At 42.8% G+C, this 19,407-nt stretch overlaps 1 protein-coding gene and 5 non-coding genes across 8 annotated transcripts; all 6 read right to left on the bottom strand.

Annotated features, from left to right (window-relative positions):
• Positions 1-1,408: 1,408 nt before the first annotated feature.
• TRNAP-AGG lies at positions 1,409-1,480 on the bottom strand. The gene has a single exon. It is a non-coding gene; the product is annotated as a tRNA-Pro (tRNA).
• Positions 1,481-2,535: 1,055 nt separating this feature from the next.
• Positions 2,536-2,609, bottom strand: TRNAI-AAU. Its single transcript has one exon. It is a non-coding gene; the product is annotated as a tRNA-Ile (tRNA).
• Positions 2,610-3,156: 547 nt separating this feature from the next.
• Positions 3,157-3,228, bottom strand: TRNAA-CGC. Its single transcript has one exon. It is a non-coding gene; the product is annotated as a tRNA-Ala (tRNA).
• A 6,259-nt stretch (positions 3,229-9,487) lies between these two features.
• HMGN4 (high mobility group nucleosomal binding domain 4) lies at positions 9,488-18,512 on the bottom strand. Of its 3 annotated transcripts, XM_025383329.1 has the most exons (4): positions 17,969-18,500; positions 13,721-13,766; positions 13,466-13,604; positions 9,488-11,295 (listed from the first exon to the last, which is right to left on the bottom strand). In XM_025383329.1, the coding sequence occupies exon 4, from the start codon at positions 11,213-11,215 to the stop codon at positions 10,943-10,945; it is 273 nt and encodes a 90-aa protein (XP_025239114.1). In that variant the 5' UTR covers positions 11,216-11,295; positions 13,466-13,604; positions 13,721-13,766; positions 17,969-18,500; the 3' UTR covers positions 9,488-10,942. The 3 variants fall into 3 exon arrangements, with proteins under 3 accessions (XP_025239114.1, XP_025239115.1, XP_025239113.1); XM_025383330.1 differs by lacking the exon at positions 13,721-13,766 and having other exon boundaries at positions 13,466-13,682; XM_025383328.1 differs by lacking the exons at positions 13,466-13,604; positions 13,721-13,766 and having other exon boundaries at positions 17,969-18,512.
• TRNAV-CAC lies at positions 18,350-18,422 on the bottom strand. The gene has a single exon. It is a non-coding gene; the product is annotated as a tRNA-Val (tRNA).
• Positions 18,513-18,912: 400 nt separating the features above from the next.
• On the bottom strand, positions 18,913-18,985 carry TRNAR-ACG. Its single transcript has one exon. It is a non-coding gene; the product is annotated as a tRNA-Arg (tRNA).
• Between the last annotated feature and the right edge of the window lie 422 nt (positions 18,986-19,407).

Raw genomic sequence — 19,407 nt, 5'->3', positions numbered from 1 at the left:
TGACTCCTGCACTGGCACTCCCAAAACTCCAGACCCGGTTACCAATGTGGCTCCAAGCATAGTCTCAAGGACCTTAGGCCCTCGAGCCCAAACAATATCTTGGACCCTCTCCGTGGTCCAGTGAGGCGTTCCTCTCGTTCTCATAACCCATCAATTCTTGCCCCTCCTGCCAAGCTATGTGGATATGCCCCTCAGGAAAATGTCTGCGGTGTTCTCTCACCTTTGCTGGACTCGTATGTTTTCTCATTTGTTGCCCTTCATAATCAAGGCACACACAGAAAATGGGGCAGGGTTGCAATTATATTTTAATATAAAGAATATGACAACCACTACAATATAGGATTCAGTGATTTTTGTATGTTGTCTTTACCGACAACCGCAAAAGTAGATTCAGCACAATAGATTAAAAAAAAAATCTACTTAATGAGTGTCCCGTCCCACGGGATCGTCAACGTAGACCCTAGAAGAGGGAGTGGGAACTCGGGGGGGGGGGGGGGGGGGAAAAAAAACACGAAAAATGGAGACAAGACAGTATCCTGATCAAGTCTCGTTTATTGGTGGCGGCCTAATGCCTTATATAGACCAGCAGGGGCGGAGGTTGGGCCAGGGCGATGACGGTGGCCCTGCGGTGGGCGTGGCCAGGTAGGTATCGGTTTCTTCGGTCGGAAGTCATGTTGCGACTGCGCCGTGGGTTGGTAATTTTCTGGGCGCGGAATGGCGCCTGGGCTGTAAGTTGATCATCTTCCCGGCGCGGGAAGATGGGTGATGAACCCGGAAGAGCGCCATTTTGTACTGGCGTATGAGATATCAGTACAGGGAAGAAAGTAAATCTAGGGAGGAGGCATAGAGTAGAAACTTATAGAGCTCAGGCATCAGTTGTCAATTATTATCGCTATGGCGGGGCCACACAGCTCCGGACAAATGAGTATACCAACGGTTCGCTCCAGGAGGAGAGAAAAAATGCTCCTTCTCAGAAGAAAGCAGAACCCTGATACGTATGACAAGGTAGTACTTGACGCTGTAGCAATGAGGAAAGTCGAAATAACTCAAAGGTTCCTGACACGTTGACTCTTAATCTTCCCATTTAAATCCATCCTTTGATGTAATGAATCAATAATAAGCAGCATTGAATTAAGATGTGGCCATTTTATTTCTAACATATTTCACATGAACACAATCGTGGAGTCGGAAGTTCTAGAAGATCCGGAAACGTTTGCCCTTGCAAAAGTCTGTAGAGCGGATGGAAAACTAAAAAAAAAAAAAAGTCCTTAACTAGAGATCGCAACTCACGTGTTGGGTTTGAATGCATATCGATGCCACGATTACTGGCACTTCTAACTGGGAACTTTTAACTTAGAAACTAAGGTTAGGTGAAGGCAACTAGATTAAAAAGCAAGAAACAAAACATGGGCTCGTCCGGGATTTGAACCCGGGACCTCTCGCACCCTAAGCGAGAATCATACCCCTAGACCAACGAGCCGCCTGAACATGACCTTTTTTAAATGTGTTTAATATTTACTAATTTTTTAAAAAAAGTACATGTAGCTATATGCAACAATAATTTATAATACCTTTAATTAACTTTATTAAAAAATTATCAGGTCAACGAGACTCTCAGAATTTCCCCTCAATCCAATCCTAAGGACTGTTATCTCAAAGGGCTCTTGACCCATCCTTTCTAAAAGAAACAACTGTGGCGTTTGTTTAAAACGCAGAAATCTGGGTTCCTTCTCAAATCTGAGTCAAAGTATCTGGAGGCGAGGCCCAATAAGTTTCGTTTTTGACAAGCGCTCGAGCTCACCCACAGGGATGGGGCTAACAAAGCCCACGTGGAGCTCGCGATTTGAGATCAGCATTTTCCATAGAAAATAGTAAAACGCGTGAAAATTCACTCGACAGGATATACAGTTTTGAGGTCTTAAATAAACAGAGGACATTCGTTGTACAAGGAACGGGAGATATTTAACATCAAGAAGTGGACTGAACTGTTATTCCTGGAGTTGGCCAACCTGGACCAAAGGGTCCAGGTTGCTGATGTGGAAAAGGTAGATTTTTGGAAAGGGGCTTAGTCCTTTCTTGGGAAATCAAAGTAACAAGAAAATGTTTCTCTCGGAATGGAATTTCTGTCTTGATGTGTGAGTCTTGAGCTTCCCAAGTAGGGATCCTTAACTGGGCAATCAGAGATAATGAACACTGCCTTCTCACACTTGCCCCGCATTTCAGTATCTGAAGATTTATCTGTTTTCAGACTATTTCAAGGACAGTGTTGGAGCACTAAACAAATTGGTGTCATTGTTTTGCCCTATATTGAATTTAAATCTCGTAAAATATCCTGCTGCTTTTCTGCTTCTCATGAGCAAACATTTTCAGCACCATGACTTAAGAAAACAGGACCTCTGAACTTACTACAAATGTTTGGACTTCTGGCAAAGTGTTAGTTGTAGAGGTTAGCACAGGCTTTCTTGTAGTAACAGCCCTCAAACAATTGGTTTTTCCTTATTTTTGTGTAAGTTACGTGATGGAAGAAAAGAGCTGTGGCCCGTACGGGGATCGAACCCGCGACCTTGGCGTTATTAGCACCACGCTCTAACCAACTGAGCTAACCGGCCACCTACGTCTCGACGGTTTTAAAAACTGCATTAAGAATTTCATCAGTGTTTCGGAATGTTTTCGTTTTCGTTATTCCCCTACGGGAGAATGGTGCACTAGAGCAGTCAAATTCGCCCGTGCTGAGCTAGCTGAGATTCATCCTTCTCCCGATATTTGTCCTATTTTTATCATCCTATGACGCACAGGACTAACAATAGCCCGTCCTCCCTCCCCTTTCCGTGTTCTCAAGCCAAGATTATTTTTGCCCTAAAGGCAAACTATATACCATAAATAGGGCTCATTAATGGGTTCCGGGCAACTTTCCAGGTTGCTCCTCTTCTGTCATCTCTCCATTGGGCATGTTTTCCTGTGTTCTCAATTCGATTTGTTTCACATAGTTCAAAATAGCTCAAAGCAACCTTGTTCCCCGTACTCCATATACAATTCTACACACAGTGGCTAAAAGAACGCCATAAAAAGTTAAAGAAGTGGAGGATACAAAATATAGTTATTTGACATTTTGAAATATACTTTCTAATAGTATTGGGCGGATAGGATAAAAGGACTTGGAGATGCCGGGGATCGAACCCGGGGCCTCATACATGCGAAGCATGCGCTCTACCACTGAGCTACATCCCCATCCTTACAAGCCCACTCTTTGTGGCTCTCCCTAGTTGTTTGTAAGAGATTGCTGTTCCCTACCCCCGCGCCTTCGTCCTCCCACATCTGCCCCCGTCCCCGTCTCGGTCCCCAAATTCTAAGGTTTGCTGACTGCTGAAGTTAAATTCTCTTTTATTTGTCGAACAAAATCCTGAAATGGTTAATGGGGCAGCATCCATCAGTTTTCAAAGTGTGTAAAACCTTCCAGGCATCAGACACACTCGTCAAATACTTAACCTACTGACCCAGGGATAGAACTATTAATAACTACCTGGAAATCTGAGAAGAAAAAGGAGAGTGAGGACGCTTCTTTACAAACTTCTTTAATTTCTTTTTCCTTTTTTCAAAGAAACTGAACACTGAAAACCAAGGCAGGTGAAACCAAGCACTGCTAAATCAGTTTTCTCTATCCTTCGTCTCACATCAGCTTCCCTAAGTATGTCGCCGAAAAGGTGATTCAATTACTCCCCTTTACGTGCACCAGCGTCAGATCAGGCTACTTTTGAAAATGTTTTGTTTGGGCTCAAGTTTGGAGAGAGGATTTGAGATATTTATCTGGGAAGCCTAGGAACTGAAGGCGAGCATTCTGTTAGTCTTTGACTGGACTGAATTACATGAATACATATATATGCGTGTAGAAAGATAGGTAGATAGGTAGGTAGGTAGGTAGGTAGGTAGATAGATAGATAGATAGATAGATAGATAGATAGATAGATAGATAGATAGATAGGTAGAATTTTGGGGGGATGTTAGTATTAATTTGTAATATGGTTAGACCTCGGTCTTAAAACGGACCCTCGTTGTGGCTGAGTTTCTGTGCTGTCATTAGCAAGAATTTCTAAATTACCAGCACCTTATTAAAATCACAGCTGAACCTTCTACAATCACGTTCTAGGTCAGATATATAGATTAATATACCAGGGTTGATGTGGTTTGGACGTTTTGTACGAACCTTGGTAGCTCAGTCAGTATGGCCACGAACTTTTAATTTGAGGGCCCAGGTTTCAAATCCCTGTTCAGGTGTCGCTGTGTTTCTCCTTTTTTCTTTCCATTTCTTCATTTTTAACCCAATATGTACAGTATTCTTTCTTTATCAACGGGAGATATGTTCCAAGACACCCAGTGAATGCCTGAAACCTCGGATAGTACCATAGTATACTATGTTTTTTCGATCTGATAACCAGGATGAGTACTAAGTGATTAACGTGTGGGGAGCGCATACCCCGTGGATACTCTGAACAAAGTGATGATCCTCGGGCGGGTGGGAGATTTCATGACGCTACTGAGAAAGGGGAGTTATTTGAAACTTATGCATTTTTTATTTCTGGAAGTTTCATTTAATATTTTGGACCACGGTTGAAGGAGGTAACTGAGACAGCGGAAGGGAAACTACGGACAAGGCGAGAGAGGTTACTGCAGTTAGAGGGAGGAAGGTAAGGTCAAGTCACAGGCTGATATCCCCGAATAAATGAAGGACTCTTGAGCTGACCATAGATCTCATAACCTAGGAGCTGTTTAGAAAATAGATGGGCCTTTTGGAAAGGGAGCCTCAGTGCACAAAGTTTTTCATCTGGAATAGGAATAAAGTTGCAATAACAGTGGTTACAAGTTGTTAAAGGTTAGACTCTTTCTTGAAAAGCAACAAAAATGCAAAGGCTCCCTGTTTTCTCCATTAGTGTGCTCCTTTCTGATCCCCTGTTTTGCTGAGCCCTGGGGCTGCCTAGGTAAACAGTCGTGGTTCCTCACTCAGAACTTGGGCCTAGTGGCAGTAGCTTTCATGTTTTTGGTAGTGACCTACAATTTGAAGTTTAGTGTACATCGTCAGTCATACATAAGTAACAGAAACAAAAGTTGCATGAACTGTTCCTTTTACCACAGACACTGCGTTCTGATTATTTCTGATTCTAGTCTAACTGAAATTTAACGTATCTTTCACTTGCTAATACAATTGAAAGAGAAGTAACTGTGACTCTGTCACCAAGAAAAATCACATATTTCTGTATACAATATAAATACATTTGTTACAAATACCCAAGACAACTGTTTCAAAATTACAGCAGTCATAAGACGGGTCTTGAAGTTTAATATTTAATGCCTTAATGAGAAGCACACATTACTCTGAAATTATTTTAATCGTTTGATAAGTGTTTTGTAGTATAATTGGCTTTCTTTGAAATCCTGTGTATTTTTTTAATTTTTCAAAACTACAATTTTTGAAAAGGGCTCCATGGGCTTCCTGTTGGGGTCAGAGGGCTCCCTGGGAGCTAAAAGATGAATCCCCGCAGAAATTCGCCATTTTTGAGGAGACCACTGTCGGGTGCCTGCCATCCCCTTCCGCCGCAACTCCACTAATGAGGACTAGAGGTTAGCGCTGGCTCCTGAGGCCGGAACAAGGTCTTTAAAGGTCTAAGGTGAAATTCCGGGTGGGAGCTCAGTCAAGCCTCCCCTACCCAACTGGGAATCAGTGAGCCAACCAGAGCCGGCCCCGCAGGGCGACACCAAGAGGCGCTGACCTCCCAGGCCTCGAGGGCGTCGGAAGTGCGTCCCAGAGCAGAGCGGCCAGAGGGGCGGGGCGTCGCGGCGCTTGGGCCGCGCTCTTGAGTACCCCGAGTAGGGCTCTTCCAGGCCATGTTGATGACCCAGGCTGAAAGCCATTGGAGAGTTTTGAGAGAAGCAGGAAGTAATTTTTTTTTCTTTTTCTTTTTTGTTTTTTGAAACGGAGTCTCACTCTATCTCCCAGACCGGATGGAGTTCAGGGGAGCGATCACGGCTCACTGCAACCGAGGGAGGTACATTTTACCAGTATCTCTGTCAGAGGCATTCGAACCAGAGCGACTCCATTTTGAGTGAGGGCTAGGAAAACGAGGCTGGAACTTTTGCTGGGCTGCATTCCCAGAAAGTCAGGCATTCCTAGCCTCTAGATATTTATGGTTAAGGAAACAAATTAATAATGTTTAGTAAACAGACCCAGACTTGGGAGTGTCCAGATGTCCCCACATCTGGAGAACAATATTTGCTTTAAATATAATATTATCGGTTCTTACAAAATATAATAAGAAAATTAATCCTTTATCACAAACCCTTGTAGCAGAGCACATCTCCCCATATATATAAGTATTGTACCTAGGGTGGATGCGTTCCTCAGTGTTTCAGGAACACCCTACTCTTGTCTATGGAGTAGCTGTACTTTCACTACTTAACTTTCTTATTAAACTTGCTCTTACTTTGCACTGCGCACTCGCCCTGAATTCTTTCTTTCGTGAAAGCCAAGAACCCTCCCTTGGGGTCTGGATCGGGGCCCCTTTCCTGTAACACAACTCCTACTGAGAAAAGAAGGTAGTGGTGCAAGGACGGATACAGAAAAATGAGTTTCCCTTCCTCTTCTTTCCAACTCTTCCATGCTCAGTTCCTCAGATGTGAGGGTCAGAAATTTGGTTATTAAAAGTTCTAGGCCGGGCGTGGTGGCTCACGCCTGTAATCCCAGCACTTTGGGAGGCCAAGGCGGGCGGATCACGAGGTCAGGAATTCGAGACCAGCCTGGCAAACACGGTGAAACCCTGCCTCTACTAAAACAAACACAAAAAAGTAGCCGGGCACGGTGGCAGGCGCCTGTAATTCCAGCTACTCGGGAGGCTGAGGCAAGAGAATCGCTTGAACCTGGGAGGCGGAGGTTGCAGTGAGCTGAGATCGTGCCATTGCACTCCAGCCTGGGCGACAAGAGTGGAACTCCGTCTCAAAAAAACAAAACAAAACAAAACAAACAAAATACTCTAGATCACTCAGGCTGATATATGTCTAAATTTATGTTTGTCTAAATGTAAAGTTTAATGAGAACAATTCTACTCAGCTCATAGAGTTTTCGAAATAAAATTATTCATATAAATCACTGGGCAGCTGGGCAAACAACACTTAATAATTCTCTTTTATTATAGTTGGAAACCTGATATAATTTGGTTATTCATCTTAATTATTTTTTGATCCAACAATAATTTGTTGAACGTCTGTGCACCTAAGATGACAGCAAGAGGGGGAAAAAAGAATAAAAGTAAACATCTATGCACCATTCTCTTAACATCTTTGTAAACGTATTGTTCTTACTAGAAGGCTTTTTCTCACTTCTTGCTTGACCAGCTCCTTTCTGTTTTCATTTTGTTGGTCATGTGTCAACATACTACAGGAAGTCTTCCCTAAGGCCTCTTCATGCCCTGGCATCGGGGTTTGGGTCTCTTGCTGTGTTATAACAGAGAGCACACTACTGTATGGTGACCTATCTCTCTATCCCATTCAACGTTTTGTTTTGTTTTGTTTAGTTTTTTTGAGATGGAGTTTCACTCTGTCACCCAGGCTGGAGTGCAGTGGTGCCATCTCGGCTCACTGCAACCTCCGCCTCCCCTGTTCAAGCAATTCTCCTGTCTCAGCCTCCTGAGTAGCTGGGACTGCAGGGATGCGCCACCATGCCTGGCTAATATTTTGGTATTTGTAGTAGGAGACAGGGTTTGACTATGTTGGTCAGGCTGGTCTCGAACTCTTGACCTCAAATGATCTGCCTGCCTTGGCCTCCCAAAGTGCTGAGATTACAGGGGTGAGCCACTGCACCCGGCTCTCATTCAACTTTGAGCTGAGAACAGGGAATATTTCTTTTATCCTTGATCCTAATCTGTTGTCAGGCATAAAGTGCAGATAAGTGTTGTTTAACAAATAAAATGGAGTGGGAATAGTTGAGCAGATGAAGGATGGTAATACAGCATGACAAAGTAGAAATGCCAGCAATTCACTATTACAAAGGAAAAAATGCTATTATGTAATTCCAATTTTACTATATATGCTACTTACTGGTTTTAGTAAGGGCTCCATATGGAGTGTCCTGGGCCTCAGTTTTGTGGAGTAATCGAATCGTCTTTTTTCCTTCTGTTTTTCAGTGGCGATGTAAGATTCTGGGAAATATTAATTTTTTTTCAAATCTCCAACAGAGCTTTATGCATCAATATGCTAATTAGGTAAACTGCAATATTAGTCATTTCCATAAAGTGTCTCTAGTTCTTTTCAAAACCTTGCAAAATAAGTATTAGTTCTTGCTTTGCTACAGAGGAAACTGTGGCTTAGAAAGGCTAAGCAATCATCCAAACTTGGCATTATTTACTGCCAACTCTCTCAGACCTCTTCACGGTTCCATACTAGTTACAAATCATCAACATGTTTTGCCTAGATTGCTGTGACAGCTTACAGTCTATTGCTCATGCAGCAGCCATACACATACACGCATATATGAAACACCTTAGACTGTGCCATTTCTTTGCTCAAAACTCTAATGGCACTGGGCATGGTGGCTCATGCCTGTAATCCCAGCACTTTGGGAGGCCAAGGCGGGCTGTTCACTTGAGGCCAGGAGGTTGAGACCAGCCTGACCAATATGGCAAAAACCCGTCTCTTCTAAAAATACAAATAATAACAACAAAAATAAAAAAATTAGCCAGGCCTGGTGGTAGGTGACTGTAATACCAGCTACTCGGGAGGCTGAGGCAGGAGAAGCGGGGGCGGAGGTTGCAGTGAGCAGAGATCGCGTCACTGCACTCCAGCCTGGGTGACAGAGTGAGGCTCCATTTCAAAAAACAAACAAAAAAAAGAAACAAAAAAGGAGAGACGCGGCCCGGCATGGTCGCGCACGTCTGTAATCCCAGCACTTTGGGAAGCTGAGGCGGGTGGATCACCTGAGGTCAGGAGTTCGAAACCAGCATGGCCAACATGGTGAAACTCCGTCTCTACTAACTAAAAATACAAACATTAGTCGGGTGTGGTGGTGCACGCCTGCAGTCCCACGTATTTGGAAGGTGAGGCAGAAGAATCGCTTGAACCCGGGAGGCGGAGGTTGCGGCGAGCTGAGATCGCATCACTGCACTCCAGCCTGGGAGACAGAGTGAGGCTCTGGGTGGGGAAAAAAAAAAAAAAAAAAAGACACCAACACCTAGACTACACTGAGCATTAGAAAAAGAAATTATAGGTATAAGGACTAAAAAGAAACAAAATAGTTTGTATACACAGAATATATGGTTGTCTATGGAAAAAACAAAAACCCCACAAGAATATGCAGATACAAGAATGAAAGGTAGCCAGGTTGCCGGATACAAAAATTGAAATCAATATTAGCTAAAACCAGAAAATGTAATAACTAAAAATATGCCATAGAAAGTAGTGTTAAAAAGCATAAAGTTCCCAGGAAATATTAACAAGAAGACCTTTATGGAGAAAATTATAAACTTTACTGAAAGATATTTCAAAGGCCTAAGTAAATGGAGAGCTGAACCATATTCATGTATTGGAAGACAACATTGTAAAGATGACTTGGCTTACCAGATTAATGTATAAATTCAATACAAATCCAATCAAAATTTCAATGTTCTTGGGTTTGTTTGATTTACAAATTGTTGATCTAATTCTAGAAGTAATATGGAGGAACAGTTGGCTAAGAATAGCCAAGACACTCCAAGGAAGAAAAATTTTGTGGTGATATTGGAGACAGAGGTGAAATTGGCTAAAATTATGACAAAATGTGGAGGCATCTTGGTTTTTATCAGACCTTTTCCTAAAGTTGCAATAATCAGGACTGTATTGTACTGCTATAAGATTAGACAAATTGATGTCAGTCAGAATAGAAACCATCAAAAGACCCACACACGTACACAAAAATTTAATTTATGAAAGAGGCAGTGTTACAAATCACTGGGGAAAGGATGAACTTTTCAGTAAATAGTGCAGAGACAACCACTTTGAAATATGAAAAATGTTAAATTGAATTTCTAACTCATAATTTTCACAAAAATCAGTTCAGGACAGACTAAAGACAAACGTGAAAGGCAAAAGTATAAAATTTCTACAAGGCAGTAAAGAATATATTTATGACTTTGGGTAGGAAAGGATCTCCCCCCAAACTAACTTGTATTCAGCTTTATATGATACTTTTTAAAAACATTTACTTTCAGCAGGAAATAGGCAACAATCTATAACATTTTACAATTTCCAAACTCCCCTCCTCTAAAAGTCACTGTAAAAGTTAACAACATAGGTTGTTGCTGTTTTGAACAAGAAAGATTTTCAGAAAAGGTGGACACTTCACATGAGGCCTGTATGAGCTTTTCACAGGCCCACTTCGACATGGAGGGAATACAGTAAAACTAGCAGGATGGATCCACAAACTGAAAACAGGAATCTTGGCTCTTTTGAGTGACACCATCTCGATGTTATCAACAGAAAGCCTGAGTTTTGTTACCTCACACAGTTGATTTTAGGATTGCCAAGGCCACATCAAGACTCTTGGTTTAAGGAAGTCAAGTCTATGCTGATGGCATCAGGGAAAGAAGAGACACGAAGTTTTGGTTCCCCACACTGTAAGGCTTCTGTGCCAAAGTGGCTGACATGTGAATGTCAGAGAATCTCTCCCGGGAATCAAGGGAATCAAGAATAATCTTCAAACAGGACAGAAAATCCTATTTTCCCCTATTTCAATTCAGTTTCTGAGATACACCCTATTAGTGGTATTTGCCCTTTCCACAAAAGACAACAAAGAAGTGTCCTATGTGCTAACAACATAACTTAAAAAAGAGAGCCAAAATTCTACGGTTTTATAAAACTTGATTTAAAAAAATAGTATTTCAAACAGTAGAATCACTATAAGACAGAGCTATCAAAAATGTACATTTCACTTGGCATCCCCAGTGCCTTCTGCTTTCTGGGACTGGAGTGTAGAGGCATCTCGGTTTTTTGCAGGGTTGTTCCCATCCTTGCCAGCATCTGCTTTCCCCTTTCTCCCTTTGGGAAGCTTCTCTCCCTTCTTTGCAGAGGCCTTTTTAGGCCTGGGCTCTGGTTTTGGAGGAGCTGGTTTAGCAGATAACCGTGCTGATCTCCTCTGTGGCTCATCCTTCACCTTTGCTTTATCACCTTTAGCATCTCCTTTTGCCTTTCTCTTCGGCATGGTGGCAGCAGTGTTGGCAGGCGGCTTGAGCAGTCCTGGTGGGTGTTTCTGTCCTCCTCACACTGCTCCTGGAAAGATGTCTTTAACAAGACACAAAAAGTGTAAACCACAAAGGGAAAGACTGACCAATGTAAACATTAAAAATCAAATTTGACTATATTGTTAATAATTTGTGTATATCAAAAAAGATAGCACAGTAAAAGTAAAACAATAAGTTATCAGCTCGGCAAAGATATGTGTAACACATATAATGGACAAAATGATAGAATCCTGAATACATAAAGCATTCCTACAGATCCATGAGAAAAGGACAAAATGAAAATTTTAAAACTATGGCAAAAAATGTTAACAAGTACTTCTTGGAAGCATGAGTGAGGAATAAGCACCTAAAAATAGATAAGAAGTACATATTAAAAGCATAGGATATAACATTTCATATCTATCAAATTGAAGAAAACCAAGTTGTCTGACAACATCAAGGACTCAACTGATAGGGAGCAATCAAAACCCTTACGTACTGCCGTGTGTGTGTGCAAATTAGTGTATTTGCTTCAGGAAACAGTGGTTATTTGTAAAGCACGCTGGAAACAGTGGTATTATGTAAAGCAATTTTATGTCTAGGTGTTTACTTAGAGGGATTCTTGGAGGTGTGGACAGGAGATCTCCACAAGAATGTTTCCAGCAACATTGTAATTTCAAAAACCTGTAAATCACCCAAATGCCAAATGTCCTTCAATAGTAGAAGGGATATATATATTTTGGTAGTATCTATAAAAGGGAATACTATTCAGCAGCAGAAACAAATACATTACAGCTAGGTTCAAAAACGAGGATCAATCTCAAGAATATAATGACAAACAAAAATAGCAAGTTGCAGAAGAATAGGTACACTATAGATCCATTTACACATGTAAAACTATGACATGTTGAGGCCACAAACATATAGCAAAACTTGAAAAAAAAAAAAAGGGGATAAATAAAAATTGGCCAGTGGTTATCTCTTGGGAGTTGGGAAAGGGATGTGGTTGGAGAAGGCATGTAGGTTAGTCCAGAGATAGGGGACGTTGAGTTCTCTTCTTTAAGCTGTAGGGGAAGCACATGGGTGGAGTATTATCTGTCTTACACAGAAAAATTGTATGTGCCTGCTCAAGAATTAATAAAAATACTAAAAAATGTGGGTAGCCGAGAGCACAGATTGAGAGCCACACAGGTAGGAAATAGAGAAGAGTCTGAGTTTGGGTAATTAGGACTTAGGCCTAGGGCTGGCACTCACAGGCACTGTGTAACTTTTTTAAAGCTTTTGTCTATCATACCTTCTGCCCCACCCTTGAAAACATTTTCTGGGAAATTCTGTAACCTTGTGAGTGGCCCCATTCTACAATGTTATTATTATTTTTTTAATCTTGTCTCCAAATTGCTCCAGTTTTGAATTTTTTTGTTTTGTTTTGTTTTTTTAGATGGAGTCTCAGAGTCTCCCTCTGTCACCCAGGCTGGAGTACAGTGGTGTGATCGCATCTCACTGCAACCTCTGCCTCCCAGGTTCAAGCAATTCTCCTGCCTCAGCCTCCCAGGTAGCTGGGATTACAGATGCCCACCATCACACTCAGCTAATTTTTGTATTTTTATTAGAGATGGGGTTTCACCATGTTGGCCAGGCTGGTCTCAAACTCCTGACCTCAGGTGATCCACCTGAGAATTGCTTGAAACCGGGAGGCAGAGGTTGCAGTGAGCCGAGATTGTGCCACTGCACTCCAGCCTGGGGGACAGAGTGAGAGCCTGCCTCAAAAAAAAAAAAAATAAAATAAAAAAGTAATGGTGCCACTGAGACATACAGTTCTACTGATCTAACTACACCTGACCTGCTCTCTTCTGAAGAAATCCTTGCCATTACATAAATTTATTGCTAATTTTTGTCCTTTTCCCTTTCTTTCAAATGCAACATTAAGGAATCATTTTAACAATTTTTAGGAAACAAAAGGAGCTACTCTTACAATGAAGGAACTAGTGAAAATCACTTGGTCTAATAGTAGGGTGACTTGATTTATACCTGTTGCCCTAGTATAATTATTCATAATGTTACCTTTTACTTTGAAAAGTGACCCAACTTGGGCAATGAATAATAAAGAAGGTTATCCCAAATATTCTGCATATATTTTTAGAGACCTTTATGTTACCAGAGAATGAGAGTGTTTAACCAAAGAGTGAGCTTTTGGCCTAGCACACATTTCCCTAAGAATGGATACCCCGTACCATTCCCCTTCCATCTCACTTCAAAATTGTTTCTCAGCCCATTTCCTGGTATGGGAATGCTCACACAACCTCTTTTCCTGCGTTCAGTTTTCTTCAAGTTAGATCCATTGCAGTCCATCCCAAGTAGGGGGGCCATTATCTCCACATGTCAAAGGCCAAAATACAGCAGGTGACAAAATAAAATCAGGAAAAATAGGCTACTGCCTGGATGCTGTATCTGAGTATATAAATAATGATTTAATTCTTGAAACTCACCTTTAGGAAGCTGATTAGGAGAGCAGGTCACCGACTCTATAGAGAACTTACAAATGTAGGAGATAGATACACATATAATGAAAAGGGGCCAGAGAGATGGGTAAAAGCTCTTACCATTTCCATAAAGGACAAGGAGGTTCGAAAAGGAAGGAGCTCTCACCACACAGTGGTTTTAACTTAGAAGAAATTATCTGAGGTGGCACGGAAGGGATTTTTAGGTAAATGAAACTCTTTTGTATGCTACTGTAATGGCATATGTTATATAATGGTAGATGTTATGAATTTGACAAAACCCACAGAACTTCATACAGTGAGTGAACCCTGATGTAAACTATATATTTTAGTTAATAATAAGCTGTCAATATTAGTTAATCATTTGTAACAAATGTACCACACCAGTGCAAGTTGTTAATAACTTAGGAGAAACTGAGGTGGGGGAAAGGAAGTATGTGGGAACTCTCTGTTCAATTTTCTGTAAACCAAAAATTGCTCTAAAAAAAGGAAGTCTATTAATGTAAAAACAATACACATTTTAAGAGTTCAAAAAAATAATGTTAATGATAAAATATAAAAGTCATTACAAATACTCCTTCATGCATGTGGAAGAAAAGAATATTAACTGGCAGATAAATCTTACTAGTAACTGTGTAACTTTTGGAAATAGAGAGAAATGACTTTCAGTGGTATCATCAGGGCAAGAAATTATCAAGACACATACTGAAGTTATTTTCCCAAGACATGGCAACAATTTAAAAAGTTTTAGAAATATAACAATTCCCCTTTGTTAAAATAACTCTTCCAATAACATTGTATTAACAAACAACAGAGCAAGTTAGTGAAAGTTTTGAATCACTCCTCTTCATTGCACAGAACTGGACTGAAATTCTCATGAACGTTCTCAATTTAACTCCTCATTTAATGAGATTGCTGTAGGAGAGAAGGAACATCTGCTTCATCCTTCTTCCAATCCTTTTGTTAGCATGAAGACTTGCATTTTTATCATCAGAAAAAGATCATGATGTTTAAATTAACTGGCAGAAATAGCTTAAAAAAAAAAAAACTAATAGTGAAATAAAAAGCAAAATAGGGTCTTATGGGTGGGCCCTAATTCAAATGACTGGTGTACTTATAGGAAGGGGAGATTAGGATACAGACAACATAGAGGAACACATCTAAGGACATAGTGGGAGGCAGCCATCTGCAAGTCAAAGAGAGGCCTCAGAAGAAACCAAACCTGCCGACATCTTGATCTTGGACTTCTACCCTCCAGAAGTCAAAGAAAATTAATTTTTGTTGTTTAAGCCACCCAGCCTGTGGTACCTTGTTTTGGTAGCCCTAACGGACTAACATAAGAGGGAACAGTGTAAGAATTTAGTGACTTCGGTAGAGCATGGTGGCTCACACCTGTGATCCCAGAACTTTGGGAGGCCAAGGTGGGAAGATCACGAGGTCAGGAGTTCAACACCAGCCTGGCCAACATGGTGAAACCCTGGCTCTACTAAAAAATACAAAAATTAGCCAGGGGTGGTGGTACGTGCCTGTAATCCCAGCTCCTCAGGATGCCGAGGCAGGAGAACTGCTTGAACCTGGGAGGCAGAGGTTGCAGTGAGCCGAGACTGCGCCATTGCACTCCAGCCTGGGCAATAGAGTGAGACTCTATTAAAAAATAAATAAATAAATAAATAAATAATTTAGTGACTAGGGAAACATCTTGGATTAGATTAATTTGGGGGTCTCACCCAGCCCTCAAAATATATTTTTCCATGTTTTTTCTCTTTCATAGCAAGCAAATCCATGGACCAAAATGCCACCTCATTCAATACTCATTTTCACTTCATCCCTAGCAAACACAAGGCACATTTTAGCAGCATCTTTTTGCTCTTTCAATGGATACAGAACTGTGTTTCTGGGAGGTAGTTCTAATTTGGGTTTTAGCCTCAATCCCACCCCAAAATCAGAAGGCTCCCCTCTTCTTCCCTGCCTCTTACTTAAGGAAAGATCGTGTTTGGGGGTTGGAAGGAAGATGTGGAAGAAAGTTATGAACACCAAGCTTAGGAAGGAGAGAATAAAGGATATAATTAATATACAATAAAAAATCACAGGCAATGCTGGGCTCAGTGGCTCACGCCTGTAATCCCAGCACTTTGGGAGGTGGAGGCAGGTGGATCACTTGAGGTCAGGAGTTCAAGACCAGCCTGGCCAACATGGTGAAACCCATCTCTACTAAAAATGCAAAAATTAGCTGGGTGTGGTGGCACATGCCTATAGTCCCAGCTACTTGGGAGGTTGAGGCAGGAGAATCACTTGAGCCCGGGAGGCGGAGGTTGCAGTGAGCCAAGATTGAGCCACTGCATTCCAGCCTGGGTGACAGAGCGAGACTCTGTCTCAATAAAAAATAAAAAATAAAAAGATTAACAGGCAAGATGCTGTGTGCTACAGAAGCAAGAGGTCACATGGTGTCAGTCACTCTCCAGGGCCTGTTTGTTCTTCATCTTCCAAAGTATTAGAGATGCAGCATGAGTTTCCATGGGAGTTAAGTGAGAGAGACTGGGAGATGCAGGGGTAGAAAGGAAAGATGAGAAAAGGCAGGGTGTCTAAAACGGTAGGTTTGCTGTTGCAGCTTGCCAGAATGCATTTGGTTTAAAGAGAAGGAGTGAGCCATAAGCTCCCAAACAGTCACCCATCTGTAAAGGTTGGTTAGAGGCACACTCAGCTTCCAGGCTAAAGTATTCCTGCTAACTGGCATCAGAGAGAGATGAAGAGGATAAATTCTTGTCATCTCCCAGGACCCTGGAACCTCTGCCCCCTTTCAGGGCACCACAATAACTTGCTTATATTTCTGGGTAGTAGAGAGGGGATTTTAAATGAAAATGTATTAGACAGATTGCTGTTGAGCACATGGCCAAGTTTATTGTCTTGCTAACCAAGATATTATCTTGCTAGCCAAGATGTTGTCTTGTTAAGGGAAACAGCAAGATAACAAAGAATGGACCTTTCAAGTCAACATCCAGCCAAGCAGCCTGTTTAAGAAAATGGTAAAAAGAAAACAGCTCATTAAACATTGTCCTTTTCTTTCTTTCTTTCTTTCTTTTTACTTTTTAATTTTGCAGACCCACCAAAGAATGCAGCCCTTCTTTTGTCGTGGTCATAAAAATACCACATTCGGTCTGGCGCGGTGGCTCACGCCTGTTATCTCACTTTGGGAGGCCGAAGCAGGCGGATCACTTGAGGTCAGGAGTCTGAGACCAGCCTGGCCAATATGGTGAAACCCCGTCTCTAACTAAAATACAAAAATTATCCGGACGTGGTATTGCACGCCTGTAGTCCCAGCTGCTCAGGAGTCTGAGGCACAAAAATCGCTTGAACTCGGGAGGTAGAGGGAGGTGCAGGTTGCAGTGAGAGAGATCGCACCATTACACTCCAGCCTGGGAGATACAGTGAGACTCCGTCTCAAAAACAAACAAAAACAAACACATCGCATTCTTATCAGTCATTTGAGGGAACCTGCAGCAATGTGATCTGAGAGGCTAGGCTTGGCTAATCCCTAGAAAAAGTAGTAATACATCTAAGAAAGAAATCTCTCTGAGGGTACACCCCAGGCTACCAGGTGGCACAACAAAACTTTCTCATAAAAGCGTTTGATTAATCCAATTAACTTGTAAGCAAGCCATGTGGCAGGCAGAGGTAAGAGGCCAAACACCAAGGCACAAGTCCTGATTCTAAACAAGTGCTGGTCCATTTCTTAAGCTTGGGATCCATTTTTTCTTTGTGATGGGATAGCGAAAGGTCAAAGTGGAGGAAGACTCAGCCCTTGGGTGTCTCCTCAACGAGGGTTTCTCGAAGGTAAATTGGGTAGGAAAGGAGAGCCCACGGCAGGTCAGTCCAACCTGCCAGTCACCACCTCTTCAAGGCCACAGCCCTGCGGGAGCAATCCTTTCAAATCCCTTTCTTTCCTTCTTTTATTGGCCCTAGAGCGCCGATTAGGACTTCTCATCCCTGTCGGGCCTGCGGCTCTCTGTGACCCCACCTCTGGATTCAGCTTTTCCCAGGGATTCACACTCGGAGCTCAGGAGAGATGCTGCGATTACTCTGGAGACAGGAAGACAGGCGGGGCTCACGGGGCCCAAGGCCCTTAATCATGACCGGGGCCAGCTGGCAGGAGGGTCCTAAGTATATGGAGGGCGGCGGGACCCCCCACCCCGCCCCTCATTTTCCCGGGTAGCGTACTAAAGTCTGTGAGGCACTTACCCGAGTTTCGTGGCCGTCCGAGGGGCGCGGGAATCCCAGCTGAGGCCCTTGACGCGCCGGAGCCCTAGGCGTGGGCAGGGCCAGCACCAGCCCCAAGATAGAGAAGACGAGGGGAGCCCGGCACTGCCAGGAACAGGAAGGCGAAGGAAGGTGAGGATGCGCTTCCGGGGCTGCAGGCGGGGAGCCGCCCCGAGTTCAAGCCGGAGAGAGCCGGTTCTCCCCGTGGCGATATGTGTGAGAGCCTCTGAGGCCCGCCCTAAGCACCGCTGCCCCGACCTCGTAAGACAGGAAGACAGGAAATTTATGATGGCCTGAAAAATCGTTAAAAGATACACACTGTAAGAATTTCGTAGTAGGAAGGGGGAAAAAAAAAAAAAAACTTGTTTCCGCCCGGTTTCGAACCGAGGACCTTTCGCGTGTGAGGCGAACGTGATAACCACTACACTACGGAAACTCACCGTGGGCTGGTCTCTCAGAGCAAGCAGTTCTATCTGCATAGTAAATACACTTGGTGTTTCTTCGTTCAAGTGCGAGTTTTGCTGATGTGCGCATGCGTCTCTGTACTGAACTCTCAAACCAGAAAAACCAATGAACAGCTCAGACCTAGCCTCTCCAGTGTTAAAACTGAAGCCACATGCAGTCATTTCAAACGACTGAATAGGGAAGAACACGATAGAGACTTTAATATCTCTGAACGGTCCTTCGTTCTTCGGCCAAAATGGTCAGGCGAGGCTGGGCACGACTTGGGTAGGGCGAGCGTTTCTATGACGTAGTTGGCGTTACCACGTGGTCAGTGGCAGAATTTGCTCCCCAGAGAAATGATAACCCCATCTCTTGTCGAAAGCGGCCCCTCTCGCTTCTGAGACTTCCAGGCAAATTTACCTTGCAGGAAGTCGCTTACTCCGGCGGAATAGGAAAGTTGTAAAATAAATTTGTATATAGACCGAGCCAGCCAGGAGTCGAACCTGGAATCTTCTGATCCGTAGTCAGACGCGTTATCCATTGCGCCACTGGCCCCACGCGTTGGTTGGTAGCAGGGTATTTCATAAGAAACTAGGTTGTACCCGTAATGTCTGGGCGAGGGCCTGTAAGCCGCGTTTGTCCGCTGGTCCAGGCTCGCAGCGCACGGACTCCCTGGTGGCTACTTCTGCACACACCCCGTAGCCTTCATTCCTTTCTCGGTCTGTCTCTGCCGGCTGAAAGATGGCGGTGAAAAGCATGCCCTGCATCCTCTCTGCCCCAGTATCACCGCTCCATTAATACGTTCGTTCATTCAACCAGTATTAGTGTTCACGGCACTGTAGATAACATGAGAGACCCTTGCCCTTAAGATTACATGGCAGTGGCGGAAGCGGATAATAAAGCACTAAATAAACGAAATAATAGTGATAAGCGATTGGAGAAAAAAAATAATAAAACAGGGAAAGAGGATAGGAAAG

The sequence above is a fragment of the Theropithecus gelada genome, chromosome 4 (genome assembly GCF_003255815.1).
Source record: "Theropithecus gelada isolate Dixy chromosome 4, Tgel_1.0, whole genome shotgun sequence".
Taxonomy (NCBI): domain Eukaryota; kingdom Metazoa; phylum Chordata; class Mammalia; order Primates; family Cercopithecidae; genus Theropithecus; species Theropithecus gelada.
Note: the sequence above shows the minus strand (reverse complement) of the source record. Positions and strands in the feature narration are given on the sequence as shown.

Excerpts from the sequence above, each read along its gene's own strand:
- HMGN4 (XM_025383328.1), bottom strand. The coding sequence starts at position 11,215 with ATGCCGAAGAGAAAGGCAAAAGGAGATGCTAAAGGTGATAAAGCAAAG.